The 27,376-nt window shown below is 34.9% G+C and overlaps 1 protein-coding gene across 1 annotated transcript in view; it reads left to right on the top strand.

The window, feature by feature from the left end:
• LOC123656824 (C-Maf-inducing protein-like) overlaps positions 1 to 26,522 on the top strand; it is a 47,070-nt gene extending 20,548 nt beyond the window's left edge. Inside the window, exons 3-15 of the mRNA XM_045592448.1 lie at positions 8,941 to 9,174; positions 12,415 to 12,543; positions 12,646 to 12,696; positions 12,779 to 12,850; positions 14,069 to 14,158; positions 19,525 to 19,763; positions 20,403 to 20,621; positions 21,391 to 21,661; positions 22,370 to 22,468; positions 22,547 to 22,702; positions 23,517 to 23,672; positions 25,256 to 25,400; positions 25,639 to 26,522. Coding sequence (XP_045448404.1) covers positions 8,941 to 9,174; positions 12,415 to 12,543; positions 12,646 to 12,696; positions 12,779 to 12,850; positions 14,069 to 14,158; positions 19,525 to 19,763; positions 20,403 to 20,621; positions 21,391 to 21,661; positions 22,370 to 22,468; positions 22,547 to 22,702; positions 23,517 to 23,672; positions 25,256 to 25,400; positions 25,639 to 25,763 — 1,986 coding nt within the window. The 3' untranslated portion in view covers positions 25,764 to 26,522. The remainder of the gene's footprint in view (positions 1 to 8,940; positions 9,175 to 12,414; positions 12,544 to 12,645; positions 12,697 to 12,778; positions 12,851 to 14,068; positions 14,159 to 19,524; positions 19,764 to 20,402; positions 20,622 to 21,390; positions 21,662 to 22,369; positions 22,469 to 22,546; positions 22,703 to 23,516; positions 23,673 to 25,255; positions 25,401 to 25,638) is intronic.
• Positions 26,523 to 27,376: the final 854 nt, after the last annotated feature.

Raw genomic sequence — 27,376 nt, 5'->3', positions numbered from 1 at the left:
AACGTAGGTTGACGGAAAAAAGTCAAGTAAATACGCATTATTAGATATAACTGAAAAATTACTTGTTAGATCTCAATTAAATTTAAATAGAACCTTTCGATTAAAAAAAAACATCCAAATCTGTCCACCCAGTCAAAAGTTCTTAGGTAACATACATAAAAAAACAATCTCTGAATTGAGATCCTCATCCGTTTTTAGAAGTCGGTTAAAAACATATGTTCTATCAATACCGGGCTTAATAGAAACGGTTTGGTTTATATTATAAGCCTATGACATAGTTTTAATTTAGATCTACCTACAATTAGACAAAATTTTAATAAATGTAATAAAGTTATTTATTATACCTAAGTACTCCTACTTAAAACGTAAAAAAAGATATTGACTTTATTAACATTATTTTTCGTCACATAAATTTAAGTAGTTATTGGCTTTTCTTTTAATTTTAACTAGCTGCTGCCCGCGACGTCGTCTGCGTGAACGCTATACAGCACCAAAAATACCTACGGTTATACTTTTTAAAATAACATTCATTTATCCGTTTCTTCTTTACATTTCATATCTACAGAAAAATCTTATAGATAGCGCTGCTTTAAAATTGTCTTGTCTACTTATATTCATTTAATTATGTTTATCGGCTTAGTTACTTATATTGCGTGATTTTTATAGTGTGAAGCTAGCTTATATAGCATAGTTATTAACACAATAACAACAACATTCAAATATGCGTCGTTAGATTACACGTTGTTACAGAATTCGTTGAGGAAATAAAGGTTCACTGCTCGTTCCCGGTAGGTGATAGCATGATAATATGTAGCCTATATGTTGACCCTACTTCTTGATAATATTCGTGCCAAATTTGAAGTAAATCCATGCGGTACTTTTTGAGTTTATCCCAGGCATACATATCTACAGACAAACAGACAAACAGACAAAAATTCTAAAAACTATATTTTTGGCTTCGGTATCGATTGTAGATCACACCTCAAGTATTATTTTAAAAAAATATTTAATGTACAGTTTTGACTTTCCTACCATTTTTAACCGACTTCCAAAAAAGGAGGAGGTTCTCAATTCGACTGTATTTTTTTTTTTTTTTTTTTTTTTTTATGTATGTTACATCAGAACTTTTGCCCGTGTGGACCGATTTCGACAAATTTTGTTTTAATCGAAAGGTGGTGTGTGTCAATTGGTCCCATTTAAATTTATTTGAGATCTAACAACTACTTTTCGAGCTATATCTAATAATGCGTTTTTACTTGACACTTTTTTCGTCGACCTACGTTGTATTATACCGCATAACTTTCTACTGGATGTACCGATTTTGATAATTCTTTTTTTGTTGGAAAGGAGATATCTCAAGTTTAGTACCATGATAAGGAAACCAGGATTTGATGATGGGATCCTAGAGAAATCGAGGGAAACTCTTGAAAATCCGCAATAACTTTTTATTAGGTGTACCGATTTTGGTAATTCTTTTTTTGTTGGAAAGAAGATATCCCTAGTTTAGTACCATGATAAGGAAACTAGGATCTGATGATGGGATCCCAGATAAATCGAGGGAACTTTTTGAAAATCCGCAATAACTTTTTATTAGGTGTACCGATTTTAATGATTTTTAATTTAATCGAAAGGCGATGTTTATCATGTGGTCACATTTAAATTTCATCGAGATCTGATAACTACTTTTTGAGTAATCTTTGATAATGCGTTTTTACTTGACTATTTTTTCGTCGATCTACGTTGTATTACTCGTCGATGTAATTGAAGTCGGTTTTTTTTTCGTTTGCGAGCAAACACAATTATATTATATGTATAGATAATCACGTCAATGGAAAATCCGATTGAGCTTTTACGTACATATAGAATTAAGAACCGACATTACCTACTACATATGAAATTGGCGTTTTGTCGTACTAGCCACTTTGATCTCAAATATTTCCCCTTTGGTTAAGAATTCCAAATTCAAATTTATACAGCTATTTACTCATGCATTTGCGTTTCGAAAACCGTAATTCATTTGTTTTTTCCTCTGTTGTTTTTCATCTTTGCGTCACTCAGTTTACAAAATGGAAAACTTGAAATATCGTGTTATTTACGAGTACGAGTTCCACCGTGGTACCAGTGCTGCAGAACGGTTCGCAGGGCTAATGATGTATATGGCTGCGGTGTCGCAAAAGAAAACACTGTGCGTCCAAAGTTGATAATGAAGAATTGAAGGCTATTGTAGAAGCGGCTCCATTACAAACCACATCCGAGTTAGCCGCAAGCTGCGGTGATAGTGATAAAACTGTTTTAATCGACTTGAAGCAAATTGGGAAGGTAAAAAGCTTGAAAGGTGGGTACCTCATGAACTGAGTGAAGCAAACTAACAAACACGCTTAGGTTGCTCCGTTACATTAGGTACTCAACCTGCACAATAATGAAGGAGTTTTTAATCGAATTATTACATGTGACGAAAGTGGATCATGGAGTGAATGGATGAAGTGGATAATCAGAAGCGCTAATTTACATGTATTCCTTATAAAAGTTATAGTGTAAAATTCTCTACAAATTTTGTCTTAAATTAATTTATACGTCTAACCGTTTCCAAGGTAGAATGCAAAGTCTAAAAGCACTGGAATGCAGTTAAATGCTGCAAAATTGATCATAAACATTGTTTCTATAGAGATCAAATTGATACGATGAAGCGCTAAGACATGCATATCTTTATTGCATTGGCGGATACAATATTAATCTTTATTAACTTAAATACGTTCGATTTTTCACAATTTTGTACAAATTGTGATAGGTAAACCCTTACACCGTATACTACACTGTCAATTAAAAAAAAAAAACATTCTAAGCAAGGGTCTCACACCGATGAAGAGGCTCGCTTGATGCTACTTCTGATGATTACTACCTACCTATATCTACCTACAACCCATACGAAGCTAGTGTGGATCGCTAGGGTGAAATATAGTAAAAATAATATGGATAATAGTAGCCATTAAAATACAGCAAAACTCTCTGTGTTGCTCTATGGCAAAACTCAACAAATCCTTTTATTAACACTGTGAGCGTATTATGTTATAGTGCTTTGATAATATATCATATTTTTTGAAAAGACAATAAACAATCAAATATTTACCTAATATTCCCATTTTGCTTATACGTTAAAGTTTTTATAAAACCTTACAGAAAACAAATACATATCAATGACGTGTCTGTAATTCAATTGTTTATCATGTGCGTATAAATTTTTTTGGTGCTGTAAACGAAATAATTGTGTTTGCTCGCAAACCAAAAAAAAACCGACTTCAATTACATCGAAGAGTAATACAACGTAGATCGACGAAAAAATAGTCTAGTAACTACGCGTTATCAAAGATTACTAAAAAAGTAGTGACTAGATCTCGATAACATTTATATGTGACCACATGATAAACATCAGCTTTCGATTAAATTAAAAATTATCAAAATCGATACACCCAGTAAAAAGTTATTGCGGATTTTCAAGAGTTTCCCTCGATTTCTCTGGGATCCCATCATCAGATCCTGTTTCCTTATCATGGTACTAAACTAGGGATATCCCCTTTCCAACAAAAAAAGAATTATCAAAATCGGTACACCCAGTAGAAAGTTATGTGGTATAATACAACGTAGGTCGACGAAAAAAGCGTCAAGTAAAAACGCATTATTAGATATAACTCGAAAAGTAGTTGTTAGATCTCAAATAAATTTAAATGGGACCAATTGGCACACACCACCTTTCGATTAAAACAAAATTTGTCGAAATCGGTCTACCCGGTCAAAAGTTCTGATGTAACATACACAAAAAAAAAAAAAAAAAAATACAGTCGAATTGAGAACGTCCTCCTTTTTTGGAAGTCGGTTAAAAAGAGAATTTCTCAGTAAGATTGTAAAGATCTAACACAAATAATCGTGACACTCAAATAACGACAGAATAAAAATGAGAATTCAGAATATAAATCATGATGCTTTCATTTGTTTAGTAGTGTTCTATTTTAATTGTTTAATAGGGAGCCAACAATAACGATATCATACAACATTTAGACTGTAATGATTGTGTAATGGTCCTATTCGTGTACAGATGTAAAAGACCATTAAATTTGCTTATTAGTTGAGTGATGTAAGTTTTAAATATTCTCAATCGAACATAGGATCAATTTAGAACGAGTTGCCCGATACGGGCTGCGGTCTCGCGAGCCGATCTATTGTTCTTACGTTTCAAGTAAGTATCTTTAATTACACTAATAATAATAGTTTCTCTACTGCTTAGTGACATCATCGCGACCGCTCTGGTCTAGTGGTGCGCGTGTTGTGTTAGCGCCCAGACACCGGTGGTCGCAGTGGCGTGCATAAAGTTTTTAGACAGGATAGGCAGTCAAAAAAATATGAAGAGCCACACTGCATTTACTTTCTCGCAATTTTTTATTTTTTTATTTTATTTATTTATTTATTTTTAATAGAAACAAACAGTATATAATATTTTTTATAGAATAGCATATTTGAAAAATCATCACCAGAACAGTTTCCAATGACTAAAAATACATAAGTACCGGACGTGGCGGAGATGCGCCTTAAAACCAAGCAAACTTACATGAAGCAATGAGATAATAAGAGAGAATGTGAAATTATTCAATTTACAGATGACATTAAAATACAATAAATAAAACAATAGTATCGATCAAAAATTTTAAATTTTAAATTAAAAATGTTAAAAAAGTGATAGTAATAATTATAATCATAATTTCAAATACGATTACCCTTAGACAAAATATTTTTAATATGAGAATTAAATATAGTCAATGAAAGATTAAATATATCACAGTCCAGAAACAACTTGTTGTACTTATTACAACTTCTATTGATAAACAAATTTCGTGCGAAATTAGTTCTGGTTGCAGGAACGCAGAACGGCTCCTTACGTCTAGAACTAATTCGTGGACAATGGAAAAATAATCTCGATAGCAGATAAGGCGAATCAACGTGACTTTTTATAATTTTAAACAGTAGTACTTGGTCTCGTTGAACACGTCGGTCAGCGGCCGTCGTCATTGTAACAAAATTGTTCTGGTTAAAAGTCGTGGTCGACTTAAGAGCCTTGACATAACGATTATGAATACGTTCTATTCTAGAGATGTGATTATTATACTGAGGATTCCAAACAGAAGAAGCATACTCTAAAGTAAAACTAACAAAAGCATTATATAATAATATAAGCGTAGACGAACGTTTATATTCTTTAGAAATCCTCAGCACAAAACCAAGCATTCGGTAAGCCTTAACAGATATATAACACCAAGTCAGGTAGACACCAAGATCCTTGACAATGTTAACTCTCGAAATGACCCCCCCACATAATTTATACGCAAAATCAATAACTAATCTTTTCCTAGTAAACGTTATTACGTTACATTTTTTCAAATTTAGAAATAAGGAATTATTTAAACAATAAGAGCTGAAAGAGTCAAGATCTTCCTGGAAACACAAGCAGTCGTCAGAGTTTTGGATTTTTTTCCTAATTTATTTCAATTTCATTGGCAATAGAAGCTTTTAGATAATTTCAAGAACAAGACAAGTATTATTGAGACAATTATTGGACACGTAAAGTGCATTTATACTAATAATGCAGGCATACACATACAGGCATGTACATGTACTGTGTGGCTACGGTACTAAAGAATATAGCCACCCCCTCTCTTCCCGTGGGTGTCGTAAGAGGCGACTAAGGAAAAACACAGTTCCACTACCACCTTGCAACCTAAAAAGCCGACCGATGGCAGGATAACCATTAAACTGCTGGCATTGAAATACACAGGCCGAAGACGGGCAGCAGCGTCTTCGGTGCGACAAAGCCAGTACTGCGGTCACCAACCCGCCTGCCCAGCGTGGTGACTATGGGCAAAACACATGAGTTCACGTTATTTTTGGCGTAAACTTGTGGAGGTCTATGTCCAGCAGTGGACTGTATAGGCTGTAATGATGACACATACAGGCAGTACATAACTACATAAAATAAATTTAATTATAGATACCACGCTTATTATTTGTCCAGCTTTTCTTGGCATGTGGTACAAGTCGTGCCGAATTGAGCTTATCAATTTCTGTTTTATATCTAAGCTGGGTATGGGCCTACAATGAACAATTTTTAATTCATCTGTAAAATCGTACGTATGACTTTTGATGCACTATTTACTTTCATTAAACACACATCTCCGTTACATATTTAAACTTATCTATCACTAATATATTTTCACTTATAACAAAAACAGACAAACGAAAAATTCAAAGTGAATTGTCATAATATTACTGTAGAATGATTCGGATGGCGGATGCGATTATGCGACCGTGTCAGAAATTAGTAGGGTTTTAACAGGTTGTTCTTAGGCTGTGCTTTTTTTTAACCGACTTCCAAAAAAGGAGGACGTTCTCAATTCGACTGTATTTTTTTTTTTTTTTTTTATGTATGTTACATCAGAACTTTTGACCGGGTAGACCGATTTCGACAAATTTTGTTTTAATCGAAAGGTGGTGTGTGCCAATTGGTCCCATTTAAATTTATTTGAGATCTAACAACCACTTTTCGAGTTATATCTAATAATGCGTTTTTACTTGACGCTTTTTTCGCCGACCTACGTTGTATTATACCGCATAACTTTTTACTGGATGTACCGATTTTGATAATTCTTTTTTTATTTGAAAGGGGATGTCCCTAGTTTGGTACCGTGATAAGGAAACCAGGATCTGATGATGGGATCCCAGAGAAATCGAGGGAAACTCTCGAAAATCCGTAATAACTTTTTACTGGGTGTACCGATTTTGATAATTTTTAATTTAATCGAAAGCTGATGTTTATCATGTGGTCACATATAAATTTTATCGAGATCTGATAACTAATTTTTGAGTAATCTTTGATAACGCGTAGTTGCTTGACTATTTTTTCGTCGATCTACGTTGTATTACTTGTCGATGTAATTGAAGTCGGTTTTTTTTTTCGTTTGCGAGCAAACACAATTATTATATTACTAGTTCGGCAAACAAGCGTACGGCTCACCTAGTGATAAGAGATTACAGTAGCTTATAGACGCCTGCAACATCAGAAGCATCGCAAGCGCGTTGCCGACCCAATCACCAATCCCCCCCAGGAGCTCTGGTCACCTTACTCATCAACAGGAACACAATACTGCTTGGAAGCAATATTATTTAGCTGTGCTCTTCTGTAAGGTCGAGGTACTACCCCAGTCGGGCTGCTCCATATTTTGAGCAGAAAATTCCTGCTGTGCCCTACCTCAGTTGAGTGCTGTGCTTACTGTCATTGTTAAACCGACCAATGTTAAAAACACAATACTTTGTTCGTATTCCATATGACGCGCGACATTATAAAATTGTAGGATTATATTTACGTCCTACTGTGATTGCTAACATTTGTTAGCGATTGTAGGCAGAAGTTTCATAAAAGTCCCGTCGTCGATTACGCGAAGCGCTGATATCGCGCATTTATGACGGCGCGTTTTTCAAATTGGAGCGGATTTAAATTGAATTATTATCTATGTCTTTTACAAAAATATGTAATAATCATGCTTTATATATCATTACTAGCTGACTTGGCAAACGTTGTCTTGCTGCTAAACGCTATTTAAAAATAGGGGATGGTGGTAGAAGGGTGAAAATTTAGGGGTGTATGTATTTTTCAATGCCAAATAATAATAAAATAAAGAATAAATAGTTTACCTAAAAATTAAAAAAAAATTATGGGTGGACTACCCTTAACATTTAGTGGGGGGGGATGGATGTTGTTCGATTCTCAGACGTACCCAATATGCACACAAAATTTCATGGGAATCGGTCAAGTCATTTCGGAGGAGTTTAACTACAAATACCGCGGACACGAGAATTTTATATATTAGATTAGTAACATGCCAAGGTAGGCAGTGCCTTTCTGCCTATATGAAATGCACGCTACGGGGTGGTCGCGGGTTTGATTCTCGCTCGGAGTGAATTTTTCTAACTGTGCAAATGTTTATTTCCGGTCTGGGTGTCTCCTTGTGGGTGCCCCTCTGTGCCTTAGAGAGCACGTTAAGCTGTCGGTCCCAGTTGATATCATACACACCTGATAGCGATTATTACATAGTAGGGAATATATTCGCAAACCCATAGAGGAGCAGCTTGATGGATTAAGCTCTGAGCCTCCTCCTACATGGAGAAATACACCTATCCCCAGCAGTGTGGGGTCTAATAGACTGAATAATATCATATCGTCAAGGGTATAACTATTAAAAATTATTAAAAATTTAAACGTACGTATTTGAGACAACAAAATTCTTAATGACGACTGTTAGTTCCTGTTATTTAATCGAGAGCTTATTTAATCGAAAACATGCTAATATTCGATCTATTCTTATATAAAGAAATATCCACAACGTATTTTAATGCAACTTAAGGATAAGCGTTGTGAAGCGAGTGTGAGCGTTAGTTTTAAGGGCATTTTTTTGTTACTTGTATTCAAGCAATATTAGCATTTACCATTATTACGTTTGCTGTGTGGCTACAGCAGAATAGAATATAGCCACCCTCCACTTTTCCTGTGAGTGTCGTAAATGATTCGAGTGACTGAGGAATGACAGTCCCAATACCAACTTGAAACTGTTGAAGAAGTTGAAGTTGTCGACGGATAACCATGGAGACGGGCAGCAGTGTCTTCGGTGCGATAAAGCTAGCCCTGCGGTCATCAACCCGCCCCATCTTGGTGACTGTGGGCGTTATCTACCATGATTTTGACGCATGCACTTCGGCACTCATTTCCCGGCAGTACACACACCTATTGAATTATCATACCAACATATATTTTTTCCAATTAAACAGACACTCCTACTTATTTTAAAAAACAAAGAAAAAATATATATGTACATATATATATTTACATTGTTTTGTTAACAGGGGTCTAGTCCAGAATGTTGTGCTGATAGCAGCGGGTCGAAAATTAACAACACAGTCGGTGTCCCCGTGCCGCCGCCCGGTCCGCGCTACAAACTCGCCACAGAAGGAGCTCTCAGAGTCTGCTGCTTCCAGCACACAAGAACTGTCGTGGACAAAATATTGGGTGCTAAATTTTTCAGAAGATGGGAAACCCACGTTCTCTGCCTACTTGAAGATCACGTTGTTTCCAAAACTGTAAGCATATAAATTAAAGTCGTTTTCGCTTAACTTCTGAGAAGGAACATAGTTTTTGGACTTGCTTAGCCAATATTTAAAAAAAAAAGTTTTAGGTCGTTATTCGTAGAATAAAAATAATCTGTCATTCTCAAATTTCATATTTAAAGATATTGAGAATAATACCAGCTGTATATTAATGAATATCAGTAAGTCCTATTATTCATCATATTATATTTTTTTAGTGAAAAATAATACTTTGATTTGCATTTACACCTTTTAACTATATTAATCTAGGGAGTATTTCCATTTATTGTCATTAATACGATTGCGATTACGATTCAAACTGTATCATCCCACTGCTGGGCATAGGCCTCTTTCTCCGCGTAGAAGGGTTTGAGCTTAATTCACCACGCTGCTTCACTCGAGTATGAAAACTTTTTAATTACTAGAAGGACTATTTTAAATCTTGTCTTTCAGTAAAGGTGGGTAGTAAATACCTACGATTTATTGTAGTTAGGTTACTTAAGCTTGTGAAGTTGTGTTTGTGCTAGCTTAAAGATGTGAAAGAGTTAGGTATAATAATAATAAATACTTTTAAAGAAAAATTACAAAAAAAAATAATACAAACAAAGAAAGATATTCAAATAAGGCGGTCTAATCGCTACGAGTAAGAGCGATTTCTTCCAGACAACCTTTGTACACACACAACATATAAGACATAACATATAATATACAACACAACATATAATATACAAGTATATTTTATAACCTCAATATTGCGTATACTCACTCAATCGACAACTCTACAGCTGTGGTTATTTATACACTTTAGTATACTATAGGACTATAGTTGTTTATACGTATTTTAGGATTTCCCTGGGTATTTCAAATAAACGTAAATAGGTACTAAATGTTGGTGTATCCGTATACACCTTTTTTTTAACGTAGGGAAAATCCTCATGGATATTCCACCAGCGCGGGGGTACCGGAGAGCTTATGTCAAACTTTTATTGACTAAAAACCACGACGTGTGAGCAGTCATCCGCCTCGGTGGGGCGAGATGGGGTCGCGCTACCATTCTCCACCTATATCCGTATACACCTACATTAACGTTAAATTTACTAAAATAAAGAATTAAGGTTTGCTATGTATACTATCTTTAGTTGCAATAAAGTGGTTTATTATTATTATTATTATTAACGGTGATAAATTAGTCTACACTCTTCATCACATCATTAGACAAAAGTAAAATTGTTTTGACTTAAAATATTACACATAATTCAAAAGCTTAGTATGAAATCACAGCAATGCTCGTTGACAAGAAATATTAATTAAAAAAAAAGAATTTTATTTATTTATTTAAGACGTGTACCATCCATAAATAGCGTAAAAGTACTCACTCGATACCTTATATAAACGCTTCACACTCAACCTTATATACCTTAATATATCTTGATATTTAGCGCCAAAATATTTGAAACACATTTCTAGGAATCGAGTCATTTGTTTCGATTTTAGTAATATTACCGTTTAAATCAAAATCTACGCTTAAAACGTTTTAGGTACAAGTACGATGCGAATGACGTTTGTTATTTAAATTAAACAATTGTTTTTTTATCGTAAATTCATTGAGGTCAACGAGCAGATAACGAAATAGTTGTACGTCATTCTAATGTCTGGAAGTTACAAATTAGTTGATCGTATTTCTGTGCAGGTGCGATATAATTGTGTCCTATGAACTATTTTCTCTACGTCACTGTATGGCTGATGCGATAACGTTCTCAGACAAAACAGAATTTGTGTAAATATTTATTCATACCTTTTAAAGCAACTGTGTTTGTAAGACACAAACAATGATCATAACGCGTTTTAAGTGAGGTCTAATTTAGTTTGTATTGATGAATGAAAATTTGAAAAATACTAATTCGAATACTTCTGTTTATTTTTTCTACATAATATGTACCTACGGGAATTTTCTGCGATACAAAAATTACATATCTACTAAAGTCATGGTTTGGTAGACATAAAAGTTTGAAGGTGAACTAGGTAAAACAAGGTTCATAAAGGCCAACAACGTCGACCGGAATGTCAGCCAACGAAAGTCCAACAAATGGGATGAGGATGAGACTGACGTGACGTCATAAACAACCTCGCGCTGGGCTCGCGCCCTGTCGGCCATCGCTCCTAAACGTCAGAAAAATAACATTCACGCGTTTATACTCCGCGTACTTACTCCAATATGATCATTAATAGAACGCTTTGTGTTGTGGGCTCTACAAAGTAATACATAGACATTATAAACTACGTGATTATTATAACCGTAACTAATCCCCAAGATCTACACACATGTTTGGAAATTAATCTATTGATTAATTTGTTTACGGAGGTTTTTATTATTCTCTATACGTTCTCGTTAATTTGAATAAATGGGCAACGCGCTACATGAGTAATTTAATAGCAGGTTGTACACATGTAGATGTAAATGCAAATATTTGTATTGAATTAGTGAGTAGATAATAAGTGATTTAAAAAATAGAATTTAAGCGTTCATCATTTGACATATTCGATACATGTATGTATATACAATGCTAAACTAGAGAGGATTTATCAACTGATAATAATAAAACTTCTATGGAATAGTAGTGTTTTATCTTACGCCGACCATAGATAAAAAAATTAGACTAAATTCAACTTATATTATTTATTTTATCTATTCAATAGAAGTACACGGCGTGTAATTATCGGCACGGATATTGAGCGCCTGCAATCTGGGTAAAAATTACTTTTAGTTCTGAAACTGCCACTCGTGCGCCTCTCGTGATTCGTTCCTTTCTCCAGGGACGCTAAACCTTAGGTACTAATGAGATCCCCTTATAAGAAGACATTATTTTATAGACTTTGACTTCACTTCTGACGAAATAGCTTTCACTGTTACTTATAGCATTCGTAATCTTATGGATATCTTAGATATAGATCAATAATAAGTTCTAAATAATTATATTTTATTTAGTTTTGTTTTTGTACTGTACAAAAATATTTTCTTATATTTTTTTAATAGAAATATATATATTTTTTAATTTAATAAAATCAATTTCTTCTCCTAGAATCGATAACTAAAATATTTGCGCGACCCCTGCACGATGCGCATAGCGATCCCCCACTCTATCGCCGAGCACTCAATATTCGTGCCGATGCTTTTATCATACTTATATCATTGTATGTTATTATATGTCATATTTATAATATCAATTCTTTTAGCCTTCGGGATTACTAGAACGTCCACTATCATACAGCTGCATGCAAGAGATCTATTGCATCTCCCGCTGGGATCCTGCAAGAAAATACTGCTTACGAATTGTAATGCCTCATGGTTCACTCCTACTACAGGCAAGTTCTTAATCAGGAAAAATAGTGATAAATTTATGTAACAAAATATTATTATGTGCGATTATTTCCCTTCAAAAATAAATAAATAGAACATTTTTTTAGGCAAACGATGCTTATACAAGGGATCAATGGTATTACTCAATAGTATGGAAGGCAAGTATATACATGTCTAATAACTTATTCAATTTAGTTATTATTAGAAATGAGTATTCTCATCAAAATATATTATTTGCAGAGAAACATAATAAGATATCGCAACTTCCTGACAAAGTCCGTGAGGAAAGAAGTGGTATTGAAAGAGCTTAAGGTTAGTATTAGCAATTTAAAGCGAATAATAATGAATTTAAAAATATCTTGTCTTAAATTTGAAATATAGTATTTACACGTTGTCAACTTATTGAATATTAATTGATAACGATTTTACCCTATTACGTTCCACTGTTGGGCATAGGCTTCTTTCTCCTCGTAAGAGGATATTTGGAGCTTAACCACAGCACAGTAGCCAGGTGCTTGTGATAATAACCGGGACCAACGACTTAATATATTCCACAAGGCACAGGTCGGAGAGACCCACAAGGACGAGGAAGGATTAAATAAGTATATTATAAACTTATTCATTCACTAACAGCTATTATTACAAAAAAATATTTATTTTTCGTCAACCTATAGATCGTATCTTTAAATGTTATATCTATACAAATAAATAAAATTGGAGTGTCTGTTTGTAGTATCAAAATAACCGGTCTGTCTGTTTGTTCCGGCTAATCTCTAAAACGGTTGGACTGATTTTGTCGGGACTTTCACTGGCAGATAACTGATGTAATAAGAAGTTACTTAAGCTAGTTTTGTTTTAGAAATTTATTTATTTTATAACTCTGCGAACGAACGATAATTATTTTGTTAAATTCCACGGGAACGAAGTCGCTGGCACAGCTAGTTTAGTAATAAAAGCATTTTTATGTTAAACATGTACCTTACAATCAACATATTACAGCCTTGTCTATTACTTAGAAGCGGTTAAAATTAATATTTACTAAGAAAGGTGTGACTACAGTATTAAAGAATATAGCTATCCCTCTCTCCTCCCGTGGGTGTCGTAAGAGGCGACTAAAGGATAACCATCCAACTGCTGGTTTTGAAATACACAGGCCGAAGACGGGCAGCAGAGTCTTCGGTGCGACAAAGCCAGCCCTGTGGTCACCAACTCACCTGCCCAGCGTGGTGACTATGGGCAACACACATGAGGTCGCACCATTTTAGCGCGTGTTTGTGGAGGCCTATGTTTAGCAGTGGACTGCAATAGACTGAAATGATGATGAATGATGAAGAAAATTTAACCTTTACACAATTATTTACTCAACTTTGATTCTATGAGTGGGCATGTCTCAAATATCTGACCTCGATTTCCTTATAATTTTTTAACTTTACCCTTATAGTTATGAATTCCCAATCGCGCACGAATTTGTCAATCTATTAAAAACACTTAGTTATAAATTTCATAACTCAAAGCATTTTAAATTTTCAGAATATGGTGGACTTTGTAATGACAACTCCCCTACAAGACGAGAGCGTGACTCGCGCTCCTTTACAAATTCTTACTGATTTACTTTCCGAGGTGAGTTATAATTGTAAATTTTAAAATCGTATACTATAATTGTCTCTCAATAGTTTTTAAGTTTTTAACCGACTTTGAAAAAGGAAGAGGTTCTGCTTTATAAATACGTCAAATAATTAGTAACTGAACAAATTTGATTTGACAAATCTACTGTTCCTACTATATATATATATATATATATATATATATATATATATATATATATATACACGGTCAAAAGTTCTGATGTAACATACATAAAAAAAATATATATATATATATACAGTCGAATTGAGAACCTCCTCCTTTTCCTGTGGGAAAGTATATTCATAAACATTCATTTATGTCCTTTATAGAATCGTAAACTATGCATTTGATCATGTCATGATCTTCAGCAAAGTGTTGTGCATGAGCCCACAAAGGTTTCTGAGATGGTACGACCAAAAAAAAGCGTAGCAACGCGCGCAGGGTACAGCTAGTAGTGTCATAAAATCGAAGACGTAATTGTTCCACTTCAATGAACATGTTACTAGGTGACATATAATTTTCTAACTTTTTAACCGACTTCCAAAAGAGGAGGAGGTTCTCAATTCGACTGTATTTATAAATTTTTTTTTTATGTATGTTACATCAGAACTTTTGACCGTGTGGACCGATTTCGACAATTTTTTTTTAATCGAAAGGTGGTGTGTGTCAATTGGTCCCATTTAAATGTATTTGAGATCGAACAACTACTTTTCGAGTTATATCTAATAATGCGTTTTTACTTGACGTTTTTTTGTCGACCTACGTTGTATTATACCGCATAACTTTCTACTGGATGTACCGATTTTGATAATTCTTTTTTTGTTGGAAAGGAGATATCTCTAGTTTAGTACCATGATAAGAAAACCAGGATCTGATGATGGGATCCCAGAGAAATCGAGGACAAGTCTTGAAAATCCGCAATAACTTTTTACCGATTTTGATAATTTTTAATTTAATCGAAAGCTGATGTTATTCATGTGGTCACATATAAATTTTATCGAGATCTGATAACTACTTTTTGAGTAATCTTTGATAATGCGTAGTTACTTGACTATTTTTTCGTCGATCTACGTTGTATTACTCGTCGATGTAGTTGAAGTCGGTTTTTTTTCATTTGCTAGCAAACACAATTATTTATTAGTTACTACTTTAATCATTACTTCAAAAAGAAAGTTTTGTGTTTATAACTTACAAAAAGAAGGGAATTTTATACAAGCTTTCAACCCCTATCACCTTAGAAATAAAAAATTTCAAAATCCTTTCTTAGTGAATGTTCAAAAATAAATATACATAACATTTTATACCATTGACATGTGACACTTCATAAAAAACCTTGACCAAAAGTAATCTAGTATCAATATTTCTGTAAACTCGCGAGATCTCGAAGTTCCATGTCCTCCCCTAAACGCTTATCGAACTCCAAACTAGAGCTTCTAGTAAGTATTAATATACATCACCAAAGCTGTCTATCATAGATCAAACAAAACATTTCATTAAGAAATAAAAGTAATATTTAACAGATCATAAAAAGTTATAATAAAGTCGGCCTTTGATGTTTTTATTGGCATCATTGAACGCTAAATTAATTTTTTTTGTCTAATTATTACGAGCTGTGCGGGTGTTTTGTTTTTGTCTTTATGAAATCTTCGACTTCCATTTTCTTACTCTCTTGAAAGTTTTCCACGAGTTTTTTTTGCCACTTGTAACCGGCAGGCGTTGGAGGGGCATTGACGTAGTCAACATATTTATCTAAAGGCATTATTATCAACTCGTTAATAAATACAAATTTAATTAATATAAGCGTTAACTGCTGCAGTAATTGAGGAACAAATATACACAATGTGAGTAGTGACGTCAAATGGCGCGATAAAATAATAATAAGCAAGGTTGTGATAAAAATTGTGCAAAACTAAATTTAAGCCCGGTCTTAGATACTATAAATTGTAGAATAAATATCAGCCATCAAATAGTCGTGTGTTTGTTAATAGTTAATTTTAGGCAAGATAATATATTACCACGAGAAGGCGCCGCCTTTGTTTATTGAAACGTTAGGGGAGCTGTTTCAGGTATTCCTGCAAAACACGTTTCTAGTTATTCATTTTTGAAATAGTAAACAGTGAAATTGTAATCTAATAAATTTAATTAATATTGTTTAGGGTATACTTTAGGGATTATATCCGATGAAAACATGATTTGATAAATTTGGCTCGATAGAATAAATTCACAAAGTTACCTCTTTTCGGGTCATATTATGTTCTATTTTCGGTTTTATTTTTAAAATAACTGATTAAATATTATGAGTTACTTACCTAAATAAAGGTCATATATAACTGGAGGGTTTACACCCGATGTTTTTTTTTTAAATAAATTTATTAATTTTTTATCGATTTTTCAAGTGATTTTCGATCCGCGCGAGGCGCTCGCATTGTCCAGCGGGACGTTACCGAGATAGGACGTGTGACGATTTTTTGCGCGCGAGTCCCTTCTGTTGCGTAAAGCATATTTTCATATTATAATAATTTTGATTAATAGAACTAATAATAATAGCGAATAAAATATGGTAAGTTTTATTTCTCGTATTTTTAATATTAGTGCGGATTCAATATCCATACCTACTGACCACAGTCTAACTTTATCAGTAGGTTCAAAAAGAAGAATAATAAATATATTATATGGAACTATTCACTTATTATAGTACGGACGCGGAGTACGAAGAATTTCGCACACCGACTCCCCATATTTTGTCTTTGTCGCTCGCATATAAACATATTTAATAATATATTCAATTATAAAAATAATAAATTCAATTTTCTGTTCAGGATCAATGCAATTGTGTCCAACGTAGCTTCAAAAACACGAATTTTGGTCGAAAATGTGAACACAAATAAGGTAGAGTGCTTCAACAGCGTAATAGCAAAATTTACTGGAGGCAAAAGAATAAATTTTGCTTTAAAAGGTGGCTACCAAGGAAGGTGTGCAGCCGCCGTTGTTTCGTTTAACACGAAAGCTGCAGTATCAACAATTCAAACTGTTAACTTACTTAAAAGGTAACACTTCTGGAGGTAAAGCAAAAGAAATTGAAGAACGACGTGCAAAAAAACGAAAATTAAATATGGAAAATCCAGTAAAGAAACGAAGAGTGCTAAAAGACTTAAACAATGGGCAAAACGACTATGGTTCAACCTGTTCAGCACCTGATATGTCGCCAAAAGAATACGAAACAGCAAAGAAAGAATTTCTAAAAAATTTAGAAACTGTTACATCTGACAGACACAAGGTAGAAAGATCTACGATACTGCAGAGAGACAGCGGCGAGTGGCTTGAAATCAGAAAAAGCCTAGTAACTGCTTCAAACTTAGGCCTTATATGCAAAAGAAAAGTAACCTCAAGTACAGCTCCTCTCGTAAAAAACTTACTTAACAGAAAAAAATTGTCCCATGTCACGACTGTTGCACACGGAGTCGTGCATGAGCAACAAGCTTTGCAGCAATTACAACAGCAGGAAGGTGTTATCATTGCACCCTGTGGTTTATTTATTGACAAAGATTACCCTTTTATAGGGGCAACGCCTGACGGCTTAATTGGACATGATACTATTGTCGAAGTCAAGTGTCCAATTGCAGCATATAAAAAAGGACTTTCTACTGCAGTAGAAGAAAACAAGATACGAATTTTAAAGTATAATAAAAATACTAAAACAACCACAATTAATAAAAAAATTAACTGGTATCGCCAAATACAAGGTCAGTTGCACGTATCAGAACGACAAAAGTGTCTTTTGGCCATATGGGCAGGCGAGAATGAAAAAATATACACACAATTGATAGAAAAGGATGATGTATTTTGGAACACTAATATGAAACCTAAATTATTAACATTTTATATAAATTGCTTGCTGCCTGAAATAATAGACAGTAGAAATGCAAGGAGTATGCCCATTAGAGACATATCAAGTCAAAAGGAATATGAAAAGCTTGCCATAGATCCCCCTAATCCTAGCTCTGATAACCCTGATGATTCAATGCCGGCACAAAGCACACGCTAATTAAAATTTAATGAGTTTTAAAATAATTTTGATACTAGTTTAAACTAAGCAACGCTACATGTCAAACCTTACACTCGTACACAGCTAAAAATGAATAATCTAAATTATATTTTTAACCGACTTCCAAAAAAGGAAGAGGTTCTCAATTCGACTGCAATGTATGTGACTTCAGAACTTTTGACTGGGTGGACCGATTTCGACAATTTTTTTTAAATCGAAAGGTGGTGTATGTCATTTGGTCCCATTTAAATTTATTTGAGATCTAACAACTACTTTTCGAGTTATATCTAATAATGCGTTTTTACTTGACGCTTTTTTCGTCGACCTACGTTGTATTATACTGCATAACTTTTTACTGCTACCCTAGTTTGATACCATGATAAGAAAGCCAGGATCTGATGATGAGATCCTAGAGAAATCGAAGGAAACTCTCGAAAATCCGCATAACTTTTTATTGGGTGTACCGCTTTTGATAATTTTTAATTTAATCGAAAGCTGATGTTTATCATGTGGTCACATGTAAATTTTATTGAGATCTGATAACTACTTTTTGAGTAATCTTTGATAACGCGTAGATACTTGACTATTTTTTCGTCGATCTACATTTTATTACTTGTCGATGTAATTGAAGTCGGTTTTTTTCGTTTGCGAGCAAATACAATTATTTTTTATGTTAAGTAAATACAATTACAAAATTCAAAAGTCAGTCTGTCTGTTATATTTTTACGCCTATGCCGATGAAGTAATTTTAAAATTCATCAACATCGGAGAACTAATTTAATTACAGACTATTTTATTGAGATGATACATAATAATATTTTAAATTTTGTAATGTAATTTGTTTCATTTGATACCCTTTATTCTATTTATGTCAAACAGTCTTTAAAATAAATAACCCTAAAATCCTTTACTTTCATTTATTTACGAAACTAGATATTATTTATTACTACTATAAAAAATGATCATAATAAATGCCTTTCTATTTTAAAGCCAAATAAAATTATCCTACTGCTTAATTCTGCACTGTGTCACTGACGGCGGGGTCACGTTTGCAATGCGAGTTCACTGCCGCAGTGTCCGCGCGAAGTATTATTACGCGCGGCCGGCTCAGCGCTAAATGCCTACTTTTGCAGGAATACCTAGCCTTAATAGAAAAAAAAGGTTTGGAAATGCCATATTGAATTTTTAAATCGGAACTGTACCTTCCCCGATCAAAGTAAAACAAAAGATATAATTTGTAGTAAATGGATTTTATTACAAAATTATATATATTATATATTAAATAATATTTGAGAAACATACAATTTATTTACAGAATAAGGAAGGTGAAGACTGGGAAGAGTGGGCAGAGAATGTGACGAGTGTGGCGGCCCCGCTGCTCGCGGAGCGCTGTGTGGCGGGCGAGCTGTGCGCGCTGCTGGCGCGGCTGTGCCGCCGGCGGCCGCGGTCCGCGCCGCTGCCCGCCCTCGCGCCGCCCGTGCGCCGCGTCCTCACCCGCAACGTCGACTTCGGGAAAGCACCTACTGCTCGGCAGTTCGTTAGAGATTATATTAGGTAAGGACAAATTAGCATCGCCCTTGTCGACACTATAGTTTGTTTTGTTATCAATAAAGTCCTTAAATAATAATAATGTTGGTGGCAATTAAGAACAACTTCAAGGTTAATTAATTGAATTATTATAATATTTACCTTCTACCTACCGTAAACCTATATGTAACTACCTGTAAAACCCTGTAAATATTCTGTTACTGGACAAAGAAGAATTATGAACCTTCATAATTCTAAACTGAAACTCGACCCCATGCTATTTTTCGTCCGATTGTTTGCGGGTTCGATTCCCGAGCGGAATGTATATTTGTATTTGTACAAATTTTCTTTCAGGTTTGAATGTCTGTCCTTGTGAGTCTCCATACCATGCCTCGTTAAGCTGTCGGTCCCGGTTATTATCATAAATACCTGTTAGCGGCCGTTAATCATAGTATATATCCGCCGAATATATCCGCCTACCCTCAGTGGACAGCGTGGTGGATTAAGGGCCGAACCTACATGTTGAGAGGCCTATGCCCAGGAGTGGGATATTACAGCCTGAATCGTATTACTACTCGTAAAATAATACCAGTAATGTAAGAATTGGATAGTAAATCCAACTTGTTCGAACACATTAAACGCAGTGTAATGTGAGTGTGTTGTCAGCGCTCTCAGCGCCCACAACTCGGGCCAGCAGCTCGTGCGGCGCTTCGTGCAGGTGACGCACGGCAGCGGCGCCGCGTGCCCGCACCCGCGCGCCGCGCCCAACCTCGCCTCCGTCGCTCTCGCCGCCATCGACGACCGCTACCGCGAGGACCGCTCGCCGCACCGCTGCGACGACAGCGAACTCGAAGTGCTCTGCTTTGCGGATATATTGGAACATATGTGAGTTTTTACAAAGAATATGCATACATATGAGTTTTTATTAAGGCTTTGGACTAGCTATCTGTAAGAATGACGGTATACTGAACAGCTCAGAATCTTCTAAGGAAGTCTAAAATATGAAAAAAGGAACTGTGTCGATTGTGGATATCGATGAATCATCGATTATAAAACAAACAATTTATTTATTTATTTAATAATACTTTATTGCACAATACATTAAAGAATCGTACAAAAGCCGGGTTTAATGCTAAAAGCATTCTCTACCAGCCAACCTTAGGACGTATAAGAGGAGACGTTTGTAGGTGTGCTAAATTGAGTAATAGTAAAATTCACATTGAGAAGAGAATATAAGGTAACGTTAGTGGAAATCGTTACATTACATACCGTTTTAAAATTTAAGAACAGAGTCACAAGAATTGCTGGTGCCTATTTCAAAATTATCCGCTCTCCCAAAAATTATACTCGTTCTATATACCACTAGCCGTCTTAGGAAATCGGGCTTACGACGATATTTATTGAGTTTAAAAAATCGTGTGAAGCAGTAACGCTAAGAAGTGACGCTGAGGCCTGCTCTGATAATATGAATGACGTTTTACCGCGCAATTTCTCTTGTGAGAAACGGCTCTATTAATATCACGGTAATCTTCGTCGTAAAAGAATAAACTCCTAGTCAGCTCCGACACGCACACTTTTTTATTACTTCAAGAAGGTTTCTACAAAATATACATACAGCTACGTCAGTGGAATTTAGAAATGGTCGTAATTTCAGGTGCGAATACGACGACTGGCTGATCGTAGTGGGCGGGGTGCTGCAGCCGGTGCCGTTCAGCGCCGGCGCTATGCGCTGCCCGCGGGTGGGCGCGCGGCTGGGCGGCGTGCTGGCGCGGCTGGCGCGCGACCCGCGCTGCGCGGCGCACGCGCGCCTGGCGCCCGCCCGCGCCGCCCGGCCGTGCCCGCCCTCCTGGCTTCGCGCCGCAGCTCCCTCCGCCCCCGCGCTCGCTCTGCCGCACGACGAGCTGTGTCAACTCTGGGGTGATATGGTAAAATTTAGGTGCTTGTGTAATAATTAAAGGAAAAAGGCAAAAGTAGTGGAAAAAGGCAATGTATTTGGAGTGTGACATTTGGCAAAAAAATCCATTAATAAATAATCGATTATTTAGTATTTTTACCTAAAAATATTGTGTTATCTTTGTTTACACAGATGAACAAAATATCGATTCCTGTAAAAATCGATTATATTTTCACGTCCCTAGTCCCTAGGCTTGCGCTACCCTCGTGCTCAGGTTGTGCCATCCTTCGCAGAATGCCTTCCCCCGGGCACATGTTTTTATGCAATTTATAGTCGAATATAACAGATATAATACGAACGAAATGAGAACCAACCTACAACTACTACTATTAGTTTATTCGTGATAGTGGCACTCATAATAATGTCAAAATATTGAGACCTAAAAATGCTCTAAAACAAACATGATAAATATTCCGGTTTTTTTTTTCATATAAATCATACTATCAAAACTGTGCATAACAATTATTATGATTTCAAAGATTTATCTAACTATTTTACTACCCTCGTCGAACTAGCTAAAATGAAATAAAATTTTCTATATTTTATTGTCAATAATGTTCATTGTTGGTAGTAGAAACAGAAATATTGGGTTACAAATCTGGGGTTACTAGCACAATAACGCCTTAATTACAAACATACATGTACTCAAGAGTAACAAAATTGTATATTTTATTTTCAGTTAAAGTCTCTTCTCAGTTGTTGCTGTAAGCGGAAAAGTTTTCTCCAGAGTATGAGCAAGCATTTACCCGATTTTGTATTAGTGGCTCTCACCGAACACGTAAGTTAGCTTTAAGCTATCATTCTTTATCTAAAAGATTTTGATTTCCATATAGTTATAGGTTATATATATTTTCAGCCAGCAGCACTAGAAGCTTTATGTCTAATGCTAGAGTGGGAAGTTGCTAGTGGGGAACAGACACAGCTTGAAATCATAGCTGCGTTGCAAGGAACAGAATTAGGGCAGCGTTATTATAAAGATTTATGTGAGCGACAGCAGACGCTACAAAGATTGGTAAGAAAAACTCCTGTTTTTGTAGTACATAAATATATAATACTATTTATAATACAAAAGTATTAAGTACGTAATTCTTAGTTAAATATACGGCAAATAGCTTTTATAAATTTGATATTAATATCTTTCGTAATGTACTTACATATATGACACATTTAGCTTTAATAATGGACTTTAAAAAAATTTGAGCTGTTACAATTTGTACTTTCTGAAGTTTGAAAATAAATTTTCTTGCAAATCTTTTATGTAATTTAAAGAGAATAAATAAAGTCTGCCGAGTTGACTAGTAAAAAATTACCTCAATCTGTAAATTAGTAAATGTCCCGTTTAGTAATCTGTGACCCTGCTCTACTAAAAATTGTCATATAGAAATGTCTTATATTTACTTGCTCAATATTTGGAGCACCCCGTCTGGAGAATTACAGAAGATCCCATCTAAATAATACTACTCCCAAGTAGTGTTTTTTTCCTGTGGTTTGGGGACGGTTGGGAATAATGTCAGCAACACGCTTGCAATGCCTCTGGTATTGCCTTTGAAGCATAAGAAAAGTAGTTACAGATTGTCTAGTACCGTGCGCGGGGTTATGGCTATTTATCTCTACCGGTCAACCCAAAATAAATATATAAATATATCTATAACTAACATACACCGTCATCTGTTCCTAAAGTAAGAAATTTATTGCTTGTATTATAAGGTAGCAGCCGACTAATATAAAATAAATATATATTACACCTAGACTTGGGGCAGGCAGGAATCGAACCCACAATCCTAGAAAGTGCGCCATCGGGTTAGTCAAATACATACATATAACAGCAGGCGCAGGGCGGGCCGCGGCGGCTGGCGCTGCCGGTGCGCGCCACGGACGCGGACGTGGCGGCGCTGCTGGAGGCGGGCGCGCTCGGCAACCTCGAGTGCCTCAGCCTGGCCTTCACCAGCGTCACCAGCGCCTGCGCGCACCACTTGATCAAAGTAAACAGACTCGCTCCATCTATACGTATATATAAAGCTGAGGAGTTTGTTGGTTCGTTCGAATACGCTAATCTCAGGAACTACTGACTCGAATTGAAACCATTGACCGAGGAAGGTATATAATATCTTAGTACTTTTTTTCATCAAATTAACGAGAGTGTATCCATAGACATAGCTAGTATTCATACAATAATGCTATAAGTTTGTTTCTGTGAACGCAATACTTTTACGAACTTTAAGAAAACATTTATTTCATCATAAGGTGATATACACACTAAACAAAAGTCAAAATAATGTCATTTATAAAAATAATAATACAAATAAATTAAAAAAAACTCGACAATAATAAGAGAAACTAAAAGTAAGTACCAAAAAAGTCAAACAATAAAATAAAAACTTATATCTTAACATTGCGTACATTACAAACTTAGGTAATACACCCAGTGTTACGTGCAACCTTAACTTGTCAAAATAATCAAAATATTAAGTTACTTTAAATTTCTAATGTCCCGGTAGACATTACCTTCCTATTATGTCCTCGGCTTTATTAAATATTACAATAAATAAGATAAACTAATGTCCCTAGTGTGCTGTGTGGCTACGGCACTAAAGAATTTAGCCACCCCCTCTCTTCCCGTGGGTGTCGTAAGAGGCGACTAAGGGATAACAAGGTTCCACAACCACCTTGGAACTTAAGAAGCCGACCGATGGCGGGATAACCATCCAACTGCTGGCTTTGAAATACACAGGCCGAAGACGGGCAGCAGCGTCTTCGGTGCGACAAAGCCAGTACTGCGGTCACCAACCCGCCTGCCCAGCGTGGTGACTATGGGCAAAACACATGAGTTCGCGTTATTTTTAGCGTAAACTTGTGGAGGCCTATGTCCAGAAGTGGACTGTATAGGCTGTAATGATGATAATGAATGTCCCTAGTATAGGCCGAGAGAAAAAAAAGCCGGAGGAAAAATACTCTCGCTACTCTTTTAACGGCAATTGTATTCAATGTTTGCCGGAATTCTTTTAATACAGCTTAGAGAAAAAGTGGTGAGAAAAATTTAGTAATACATACCGAAATATTAAAGTACCAACTATTATTTTTAACGCTTGTCTTAAGATTTACCGGCCCGATGTTAGCTATTTGGTTTCAAAAAAAAATTACTAACGAAAAACAAAATAATTGCGCTACAAATCATGGAGGTGAAACGATAAACCTTAGTTCACACACGCGATAAACATATCACTTATGGTCAGCGATCGCTTACATTTTTTGTTAATTGTTTTTGTTTGATGATTTGAGTACGTTTTTATCAGTTAAGTGCTTTAAAATGTACAATTTATATATAATAACGACATTTAACTCGCTGGCTTAAATTATTCTCTAAATATACATGTGTGCTCATTCCAATCAATTATAGCTTATACACACAATACACACATGTACCGACAATTAAAATTAATATTGTATACTTTTGATTTTATTTCCTTCGAAAATAAAATTTGTTTTGTGCCAGAAAAATACTAAAACATGTTTTGATACAGTAAGAATATTAATTCCAACAATATTTTTTTTTTCACCTCTTTAGCTACCTTCACTGCGCTATTTAAATTTGTGGGCAACTAAGTTTGGCGATAGTGGAGTACAGCTCATAGCTGAGCATTTGCCACGTCTACAAGTTCTTAATCTATGTGAAACTCCTGTATCAGACAAGGGGATCGAAGCATTGTCAGGTAAACCTTATTTTCTTTTTCACACTATTTTTTATATTATTATTATTACAATGGACCATTATGACAAAATATTTCATGCCTAACAGCTAAAACCGTCTTTATTCTGTTATGTTATATATATTTTGTACAGTTAAGACATTAAAATTAAGAGCCTGATATGATATTTAGGCATACATTAATTCTAAAGAAGAATTTAGACATTACATAGACATTACATACATTTTTTTTTGTGTTATAGGTTTATCAAGTTTGAGGCGATTAAATTTGAACAGTACGAAACTTTCGGCGGAAGCCTTTGAAATACTACGAAAAAGATTGCCTCAACTTCAGGAGTACGACATACGATATACTGAAGCTTGGTGACAACGAGCGCAGCCGAGCTCCTGTTGCTCTTCTCCTTTCCTAACACCTTGATGTAAATCAGGACTTGAAGAAAATTCATTAAGTGGATATAGCTAGAGTAATAGTTTTGTAAAATTTTAAGGTCATTTAGAGGGTAGTAGAACGATAATAATCTCAAAACGTTTTATTTTCTCTATTGTGGTGTTTTTTTTTTTTAATTTTTAATTTATATATGTATTACTTATTATAATAAACTCAACAAATCTATACTTATTAGGTTACCTTTTTATTATTTTATAAAATAATACATTAGTGCATCACTACATATTGACTCTCATTACATTATATATGATATTTCTCTTTATCACTAAAAGTTATCTTAATTTGTCATAAAACCCTTCTTAACAGGTCCAATTAAATAGATGGCATATAGTATGATCAAACCATTCAACAATTTATAATCAATATGAAATTACTTATAATCTTATTTATAAGCAATATGAAATTACTCCATGTGCATATAAAAGGGCCATGGCCCGGGGCGGCACAAGCTGAGCACAGGGGCGGCGCAAGCCAAGCGATATAATTGAATTGTACGTAAAAAATATATAAGTCAACAATTCCAGAAATATATTTCGAATGTTTTCCTTTTACTCGATAAATGTATACAATGGACGCCCAAAAAAAGTCAACCGAAATATAATGGGTATTGTTAGTTTCGTCGAGTATGATACAGAATAATCGATCCAAAATAAATCTAAAACTTTATTAATCAGTTTATTTTACTTCGTTTTTTTTTCCGAACAGTCACCTCCCTAATACATACGCTGCTTTTGCCTTTTTTTCTTTTTACTTTATCGGCCCGGCGCGCTGAATCTTAAAATACACTACTAAAGTACTCTAGCTCCTGTGATTATTACATATATGTATGTATGTGTGTGTATAATAAGTAGATACAAACGAAAGATATTAAATTAAAACACATAAGTATGTTCTACATATATCTCGACACCTGATATGAAGAACATTGTATCTGAATTTGTTAAGTTTTCAGAAGAGAGTTTTACTATTTTGTTGCATTTAAAAAAGTTTTCAAGTGATTTTAAATAAAGCCGCATCCGTAATGAAGTTGATCGTTCTACAATTAATTTTTGCGCGGTATATCAAAAGAAAAGCAGTTTTTGTTCAAGTTACAAAGATTAAGAATACAATTGTTTTAGTTTAAATTTTTATTTTTTTTTTTTTTTCGTAACCGATAAGCCAGCTGAAATATTGTAAGTAACAATATCATATACACATATATATATGTGTATATAATGTAGCAGAAATCTGGATTATCTTGAATTACAGTGTTTTTTTTTTCATTTAAAAATCGTTTTAGCGGTCGTATAAATACGTTTCCCAGAAGATACCTTTTTCCCCTCAGTACTTTGATGGTATAGTTGGAAAACATTGTTTCATTAGTTACAAGGTTCTTCATATCAGGTGTCGATCTAAGCAATATGCAAAAAATCTGCCAAATAGAGGTAGGTAGGTAGGTCAGTTGTAAGTTTGTAAACTATTACAAACTTACGACTGACTTTAAAATACTACCCTATGGAATACCAAGTTATGAGAGCATAAGAGTTCTCGTA

Source organism: Melitaea cinxia, chromosome 1, assembly GCF_905220565.1.
Source record: "Melitaea cinxia chromosome 1, ilMelCinx1.1, whole genome shotgun sequence".
Classification (NCBI taxonomy): domain Eukaryota; kingdom Metazoa; phylum Arthropoda; class Insecta; order Lepidoptera; family Nymphalidae; genus Melitaea; species Melitaea cinxia.
Note: the sequence above shows the minus strand (reverse complement) of the source record. Positions and strands in the feature narration are given on the sequence as shown.